General features: G+C 35.7%; 1 protein-coding gene across 1 annotated transcript; it reads left to right on the forward strand.

The window, feature by feature from the left end:
* Window positions 1-278: 278 nt before the first annotated feature.
* SCPL29 (serine carboxypeptidase-like 29) lies at window positions 279-8,535 on the forward strand. Its single transcript, XM_088957112.1, has 10 exons — window positions 279-941; window positions 1,653-1,760; window positions 2,986-3,081; window positions 3,178-3,270; window positions 4,325-4,410; window positions 4,505-4,768; window positions 4,997-5,127; window positions 6,352-6,447; window positions 7,508-7,613; window positions 8,056-8,535. The coding sequence occupies exons 1-10, from the start codon at window positions 626-628 to the stop codon at window positions 8,215-8,217; spliced, it is 1,458 nt and encodes a 485-aa protein (XP_088813238.1). The 5' UTR covers window positions 279-625; the 3' UTR covers window positions 8,218-8,535.
* Window positions 8,536-9,271: the final 736 nt, after the last annotated feature.

A 9,271-nucleotide genomic window follows, 5' to 3' on the forward strand; every position in this document is an offset into this window, starting at 1 on the left:
CGTCTCCAAAAATTGTTTTTTCTGGACAAGCAAACCTTCCTTTTCAAATTAATTCTAACCAAGATAGATCCCCAAAAGTCTATGAAATTTACTTGAATAATTTTATTTCACGTGGGATACATATACTTACCCGTGATTATCAACAAACTCCGAATAATTATTGGTCCACGGGAACACCTTTGACTAAAATTTCCCCTCCCTTACTCCAAGGGTTGGAGAATCGGCTAACTGCTGCTACATGTAATATTTATTTATTAGCCTTCCGTGTCCAGCGTCTTGGCCTGCTTGTTTGGAGAAAGTCTTGGTCAAGTTAGTTAATTAGTTTCCAGGATTCTTCAGCTGGCTGGTGGGTCTCGACTCCCTGACCCTCTCATCTATTGTCCACGTGGCAAATTTTCTGTTTCTTGTAGTCCCTTACCAATCAGAGGTCAGAGCCCATGCCAGTTTTTGCAAGTTCAAATGGGCCCCGCAAAGTTTGTTTTCTATATTCTCAAAAAAAAAAAAAAAAAGAGTTGAGTATAAGGACAATCAAGTGCTGGTGTCTGACTCAGCAGAATGAAAAGGGGGTAGGCGTGATTCCAATCTCCAACACGATCCATCAACCCAGGTGGTTGATTAATCCCGAATGCCCCAAGTGGTTAGATTCCCTCTGAACTGTAAGACTATGGAGATTTCGAGATGTGTTTTTGTTCTTCATCTGTTCCTTCTCCTTGTTCGGTTTCAGAGTGTCTGCTATGCTCTTGATTCATTTCCAGACCCAAGCTCCCAACAGCAGCTGGATAGGGTTCTTGAGCTCCCCGGTCAGACCTTCAACGTAAGCTTTGCCCATTACGCGGGTTATGTAACAGTCAATGAGGCGTCCGGGAGAGCACTTTTCTATTGGTTCTTCGAGGCTGTTGAAGACCCTTCTTCAAAGCCTCTGGTTCTTTGGCTTAATGGAGGTCAGTCTCTTCTGATCCTTTTTTTTTTCTTTGTAACCTTTTTCTTTAGTTATCATTATTTAAATTAGGTGTTAATAGCAGTATTAACTTTTAATTGATAGTTTAGTCGTAATATCCGAATTTTATGTGGTTTGAATAGTAAAGTTTAATTGGGCTTTATTTCATTGTATCATTTTTTTTGCTGGTGAATGAATGATTTTGGTTTTCTTTTCTTTTCGATGGTTGAATAAGAACTCGAATAAAAATTGATCTTTTGTTCCATTGGGTGGTTGAGAGATAGAGGGAGGGAGATTGTAAATGTTCATTTCTTCTCAGAAGCTTGGTGAATAAGTTGAATTTCGTCAATTGACTTTATCCTTCCGGTTGCATTGATATCTATCTTTTATCCAATTTTGAATGCAAACTTCTATCTTCTTTCTATAGCCCTCTCTCTTTCTTAACCTTTTCATTTTTCTATTTAGGGAAATCTTTTGTCATCCTTCTATTTTTTGCTTTTCTGCAGTTCTAGTTTTCGTTAAAGTTTTGCTTCTCTTGTTCTGAGATTGAGGAGTTAACATAGATTTAGTTTCGAAGTACCAAAAAGCTTGTTCTAGTAGCTCTGCTTTGTTTTTTTTACTGAAATTGGCAACCTCTCCTTTACCCTTTTTATTTTTCGGTCTACTATTTGTTCAAGATAGTTATCTGCTTCTGACTTGGGAGTTGTTTCCGTAGGGCCTGGCTGTTCTTCAATTGCTTATGGGGAGGCAGAAGAAATAGGTCCTTTTCATATTAAGGCAGATGGAAAGACACTTTACTTGAACCAATACTCTTGGAATCAAGGTAAGCAATTCATATCATAACTTGGATGAGAACAGAATTTGAGGAGAAAACTTGTTACTGCATGTATCTGAGGGATATAGGAAGGGGTGTCAATTGGACTGGATTTGGTCCAATCCTATCCAGTCCAATATGAGTCCATTACAGATGGACTTGGTCCAATCCATCCAATGAATACTTTGGACCATTTTAGGCTGGTCCAATTCAATGTCTGGACCAACCAATCTGTTCAAATTGGTTTTAATTTAGATTGGTTCCAACTCAAACCTTGTCTGTCGACACCTGTATTCTTATCTTTTATCATTGGACCGGTATTGGTTCAATCCAATCCGATCTAATATAGATCCATTATGGATGGGCCAGATCCAATCCAATCCAATAAATACTTTGGACCATTAAGTCTGGACTGGTCCAATTCAATATGTCTTGTTTGGTTTGTCCAATCCATCCAAATTGATTTTGATTTGGATGGGGTCCAACCTGAAACCGACCCATTGACACCCTTATATAGGATGAGAAAAAAAAAAAATAAAACTCAAAAAGTTGAACTTTTTGATGTTCTTTTCTAAACCAAAAAGGCAAGGGATGCCCGAGGATTGTAGTAGAAAAGGTGCATGTCCAACATGCCCTTTGTGTGGGACCTGGTTCCTGTGATCATCCCAAATAATGATCAACATAAGAATACTTTTTATTAAGTCTAGATGAAACATCTCTTGCTTCACATCAAAACTTCTACTGATTGCCACTTGGGTGTTCTTTCTTTGACAAATAAATAATACCCACTTTTTAATACAACAGACCCAATTATACTTCCTACATGGGCCACTTGAGCTAACAAATACATTTTTTAGCTAAGTATTTTGATCTTCTTATCCTTGTTTGTTGTTCTTTTCTGCTCCTCTTCTCATTTGTCAACGAAGATCGTTGCTTATCCAAGGTATTTAGTTTGTGCTATAAAGGACAATGCATACATTCTTCTCTTCTATAGTTTCTTCTTTCCAAATCAAGCTTGTTAATCTGTCTGAAAATGACATGTTCCTTTTCTATTGAACCCAAGAGAACAGAAAGTGCTTCATGAAGTAGTTTTTACTGTTTGGTTAATGCTCCTCAAATAGATTACATTTACTAATGGTGCTTTAGTTACTTGCGATAATTCCAAATCTTGTTAGAAATTCTATCTTCTTTCGAAACAAAGTTATGTTTAATTGTTTTTTTTTTTAATTTGCAGTGGCCAATGTCCTATTTCTGGAATCACCAGTCGGTGTTGGTTTTTCTTATTCAAACAATTCCCTTGATGTGATAAACAATGGAGATAAAAGGACAGGTATTTCCTTGTATTGCTTTATACTTCATATACCTTCTTTGAAATCTATCTGATTATGAGTTTATATATTTATTTCCAGTATTTTTTGCTTCACAGCTGAGGATTCATTAATGTTTTTATTGAAATGGTTTGAGCGGTTTCCTCAATATAAAGGGCGGGACTTCTATATCACTGGAGAAAGCTATGCAGGTAAAGAGCAATTTATCAGTATTGTTAAGCTGGGATCAGACTGGACAGGTTATGACCTGGTAAAGACTCTGGTTCTTAGAGACCCCAGTTTCCATTGATATTCTAAAACCCAGTTTGTCCACAATTTAAATAAGTGGTTTTGGAACTGTCTAGGTTTGACAAGCTTCATATTTACAAAAGATGAAGGCTACATGGTTCCAACATGAGTAATTTGTATGGAAATCAAGGAAGAGATAACTGGGCTACAACTTGGATTCATGCAAATTGGTTGTTCAACAATTATATATTAGATAAAATACATTCGTTTATTAAAAAATGCTGTAAAATAGGTTTGAACCTACGTCTCTTGTTTGGAGGTTTAAGTAAACACCATAAGAGCACAATATATTATTAATTATATTTTATATCGTCATCATCATCTAAGTCTTATCCCAACTATATGGGTTCAGCTTCATGGATCCTGCTCTGCCACTCAATTCTGTTCAGTGCCACATCCATTGTTAAATTATGAACCCTTAAATCATTCTTCACTACTTCAACTCATGTCCTTTTTGTTCTGCCCCTGGCTCCTCTAGCCCCTTCATTGTATTGTAACAGATTACTTCTTACTGGTGCTGTAGATGGCCTTCTCTGTTGTTAGTTATATTTTTTATATTATTTGTATATTATTTTTTATGTTGTCATGTATCTGCGTCAACCTTAGTGGTCAGACTGCTTGACCCATGACTCAATAGGCATTCTAACTTTGTATCCAATCTGCATCTGACAACATTTTAATCTATTAATCTATTGCAGAGCCAAATTTATGCCTACATATCTATTTGGCATAGTGTAGGAGGTCCGTTGAATAATTCTACACATATCCGTGAAATAGATGCAATTTTTGTTGGACCATAGATAGATTGGTTTAGAGGCATGAAATTTCAGGCTTTGAGGCATTTTCACATTCGGCCTTATTTTAGTTTCCAATAGATGACATCGAAATCAGTATAACTGCTCATGATGCATGCCTTTTTATATAAAAATTGATATTACTATTAAAACCTTGTTCTAGGTCACTATGTTCCTCAGCTTGCCCAAGCCATTGTGAGATATCACTGTCCGACAGAGGATAAATCAATTAATCTAAAGGGGTATATGGTAAGGAGTTTTTCCATTTATTCCTGGAAGAAGAGCCAAGCCACTGTGTACTTAATTACACGGACTAAACAAATTATTGATCTCTATAATGCAGGTGGGAAATGCTCTAACTGATGATTTTACTGATCACATGGGGGTTTTTCAGTTTATGTGGTCTGCTGGTTTGATTTCTGACCAAACCTACAAGCGGCTGAACCTTTTCTGTGACTTTCAGTCATTCGTTCACACTTCAAAACAGTGTGAGAATATTCTAGAGATTGCCAACAATGAAATTGGAAACATTGATCCATATAGCATTTTCACCCCTACCTGCACTAGTAATGCTAGCTTATCACATAGATTGATGAAAAGACTGCGTGTAAGTACTCATTGCATTCAGCATTCTTTGTCCAGAAATTGCTTTTGTTTCCATTGCAATAAATATTTTTTATGTTAGGTATTTCTTGGATGAAATAAAGAATATAATGTTTCTTCTTCAGTTTTCTTTTCCTTCCTATTTTGTTTCTTTGGAAATATATTTTGCATCTCTAATATTTGAATTTTTTGCATTGAATCATTAACTAGTAGTATTTCTATTTGATCAAAGGCTGGTCGGATCAGTGAAAAGTATGATCCATGCACTGAGAAGCACTCCACTGTATACTTCAATTTACCTGAGGTTCAAAAGGCACTTCATGTCCACCCTGAAGTTGCACCAACCAAATGGGAAACTTGCAGGTACTTTTATATGGAAGAGTTATCTCTAAACTGTGATAACCACCACCTCTATTTATTGATGAAATCCATAAAGGAGTTCTTAACTCAACCCAACTCAACTAAGCCTTGTCCCAACTATATGGAGTTGGTTAGATGAATCCTGTTCCACCATTCCTCTCTGTTCAGTATGCCCTAGCATGAGAATGAAATGAAAATTCTGGATCCATATTTTGTCGAGTCTGGAAAAAGGTTTTCAATTTTGTTGCCGACCCAACCCAACACTCTATCTGGACTTGGGACTGTATGTGTAAAACAAGCTCAACACTCTATGTTTAATTTCTTTATATGTTTGACAAAGATATAGTAATATAATGGAGTTCTCTATGATAACTAAGAAGAAGAAGAATAGAAAAAGGCATCAAACAGTGCATATCTATTGCATGGCTATGGTCATTCAACTAGGTATCAATAGAAGAAAGGGCATTCAATCTTTTATGTTTTGGGCCTTGAACAACTTGCAGGCGTGACTTATTATATGGTATGCATACTTGCATCCATATTGTCTTATCTTCATATCTTTAGAAGTATGAACTATGGATCATATTAAATGCAAGGAAGCCAAACAAGAAAAGATGTATGACACCCATTCTCAAAGGCACACAATGAAGGGAACTATACAGAAACACCATGGATGACTATGAATAATGGATATCAATTAGCAAAAGCAGAACAATAGAAGATACACATAAATTCATGATTGAGGAGCCAGAATGTGTTGCCTTCATACCTTGCTAACCATGGCTTCACGAAATCTAGATCCACCCCAATTAAAAAAGTTTTTGCATCTTCTTTCCTTAAATATAAAGCATTGTGAAATAGACTGCTATCCATAAAACATGTTTCATGTCTAGTCTTTTACATGGCCACATGTGGATATGGTCCAAAATCCTGTCAAGCATGACACAAGGGACCCCAAATATAGCAACTAGCGCAACATAGATCTCATCAAACAAGCTATGATCTTTATCATAATGCATTAATTTTTCAAAAAAAAAATTATTTGTGGATGATTATATAATAAGGATTCTCTAGCATTATGCAGTGGATACATGGGATTTGACATTGTGCAAGTCCCTTGGATAACAACATTTCCTGCAATTTTGACCACCTTGATAGATGAAGTGGTGTCTGTATGATAACAGAGGTACATTATTTTGACATTCTGCAACCTTTGCTTTATTGCAGTGATGTGGTTAATGAAAATTGGAAGGACTCTCCTAAGACAGTGCTGGACATTTATCATGAGCTTATAGGTGCAGGGCTTCGTATTTGGATATTCAGGTGCCTATGAACATGAAACTTTATTTCTTCTTATTATAGTTTAACATAGGCTAAGGCTTTGCATTAAGATGATTAAGGTACCAATTAACCTCTTTAATTCACTTACACATAGTTGTCAAGGCAACGCCTAGGCGACAAGGCGCCCTTTGAAGCTCGCCTCACCTCGCCAAGCAGTTTCTACTTCCTACTATAAAATAATTTTTTATTCATTCTTTTTTGAGATTATAATTATAAAATAGACATTATTAAACTAAAATAATCATTTTGTGTGTTTATACACTAATTTCTTCTTATTATTTTCTTATTTATTAGGGTTTAAACAACACAAACATTGCTAAATGCTGTATTGAACCCTCAAAGACTTAAAAACCTGCACCAATAAGTAAGGAAGAACTTAAAATTTTATCTAATCAGCACATTTTCCTCTTCCATATATTCTTCTTCTACTACTACTACTACCAATACTTTTTATTTTCTTCTTTTCCTATAACAAAAATAAGGGTTCAGCCCCTATATATTTTGAATTTTATTTTCCTTCTCCCTTTTCTTCTCATGAATATGTTGATTTTCTATACTTTATTATGAGATTTATACTTTTCTTATGAAAATAATGAATAATTATTAATGAAATATGGTTAGGGAACTACCCTAGGGTCTATGTTTTTAACATAAAAAAATCCATCGCCTAGGCGACTAGGCAACAAGGCGCCCCTCAGTCGCTTAGCCTCGCCTTGGCGCCTTGAAAACTATTAACTTACATTACAACCAGCCACTTTCATGTTCACTTATGTACTATATTATAATATCTACATACTTTATATATTGTCAATCAGATTTAAAAACCAATGCAAAATCCTTGCATGTAATGCCCATCTTATTGAAAAAAGTAAAAAACCTAAAATAGAAAGAATTTCTATATACCTTTTCATTATTTAAAGCGTTTGTTATAAGTGAATTTTCCTTAGCTGGACTAAATATTTAGGTTAAGTGTTCTTACAGACCAGTTGAAGTTATAATTGTGTGTTGATAATGTGTTCTTCATTCCCTTCTGCTGTGGCAGTGGAGATACAGATGCTGTAATCCCAGTTACATCAACCCGGTACAGCATAGATGCCCTTAAGCTTCCAATGATTGGTCCTTGGCACGCTTGGTATGATGAGGGACAGGTATTCGCTGTTTCAATTGCTTTTCTTTCTTTGTTTCTCCCCCATTATACTAGGATCATAACACTCAACAGATTCAATGGTGAATATTCCTTGGTAACAAAATCAATATGTTTTTGAAAGCTCTCATTTACCTGCATCTGGAACATTGCCATGTCTTTGGGATTAGCAACAAGGTTAAAAAATGAGCAGAAATGTCAATCACTTATAGGAAACCATTGAAGTTTCAAATCACTCTTTTAATTGTGGAAACATGTTGAAAGCATTAGAAATGTTTATTGATATTTTAGGAGAAAGATAAAAGCAGGTAATCATAGAATACACTCTTTTATCTTTAGTATATACTATTAAACTACCATTAAGCATGAGGAATTTCAAACTTGTGATTTTTGTGTTTCTGGAATTTGCAAGCTAATTGCTAAAACATTATTCCATTGTGTTACAGGTGGGAGGATGGACCCAACAGTATGTAGGTCTTAACTTTGTATCAGTTAGAGGAGCAGGTCATGAGGTCCCTTTGCATAAACCCAAACTCGCTCTTTCATTGATCAAGGCCTTTTTGTCAGGAAGACAAATGCCGACTTTAACAGGGTATAGCGATTCTTGAATCACATCATATATTTCATTTTTTTTGTCAGAACTATCATGTTGGTGGTATTGATCCAAAAAAAAAAAATCTATCATGTTGGTGGATTCAGGAAAGATCAATTGAATTGAAATACTGTAAATCAATCATTCTGTTTGGTTGAATTTTCATAGACAGGTAAACTAGGACTATCATGCTGGGGAAGCTAGGGAAGATTGATTCAATTGAAATGATGGTAATCCATCATTCTTTAAATTCATGAATGTTGGTGGAGTTTGTATAAACGAGTAAATTGGGTCTTCTTGATATCTGTCTGTAATTTGGTTTCCTTTTCCACTACACCTTGAGCCTTGAAAGTTCATGAAAATAACTGCTGATTAGCCTGTTCTATGTTTCATTTTAAGGCCCAATAAGGGGGTTTGATACATAGGTTGTGTTTGTTTTACAACTCCTTTTGAAACCAGAAAAAATATGTAGAAAACATCCTTTTAATGGTTCAGAACACCAAATTTCATTTTAGGAACAATGAGGCCTAGTGTTTGCGAACACACCAAAAGGCTACAAAACACCCTCAAGTGGATTGCATGGTTCAAAAGTATCAAAACATTAGGTTTCACTTGTGTTTTGTAAGCTATGGGCTGGGCCTAGGTCTGAAAACTCAGGCTTACCTAGTATATGTTTGGTTATGTGGTTGTTTCCTGAAACACCACCATGTCATCAGTCATCACCATGTTAGGTGTTTTGACTTTTGATTTTACTCAACCCATCCAAGTTGAGACCGAGCCTTAGGTCTTTCTTTTCTTTGTTTGGGTAAAGGAACCCTACGTCTAAAAGGTTGAGCCTAGGTTGACCCTCAACCTGACCAATCCACCCAAGTTGCACCCCTGGCATACATAAGAACAATATTGATCATCGTTCATCATCGATAAACACAAGAAATTGTCAAGGAAAACCCACCTTGTAAATTGTAATGTTCCCAAAATAGATTGCCTTTTTTCAAAGCTAAAAAATTGAAGCCAGCAGACGATGCGAGTCAACTTTTTTCATCTTGTTCTCTCTAGCATACTTTATTTAT

This window comes from Nelumbo lutea, chromosome 8 (assembly GCF_056320005.1).
Source record: "Nelumbo lutea isolate HS-2025 chromosome 8, American lotus-T2T, whole genome shotgun sequence".
NCBI lineage: Eukaryota > Viridiplantae > Streptophyta > Magnoliopsida > Proteales > Nelumbonaceae > Nelumbo > Nelumbo lutea.

Coding starts and splice junctions, on each gene's coding strand:
- SCPL29 (XM_088957112.1), top strand. CDS start 626: ATGCCCCAAGTGGTTAGATTCCCTCTGAACTGTAAGACTATGGAGATT. Junction 1,761..2,985: donor CCAATACTCTTGGAATCAAG/GTAAGCAATTCA, acceptor TTTAATTTGCAG/TGGCCAATGTCCTATTTCTG. Junction 3,082..3,177: donor CAATGGAGATAAAAGGACAG/GTATTTCCTTGT, acceptor TTTGCTTCACAG/CTGAGGATTCATTAATGTTT.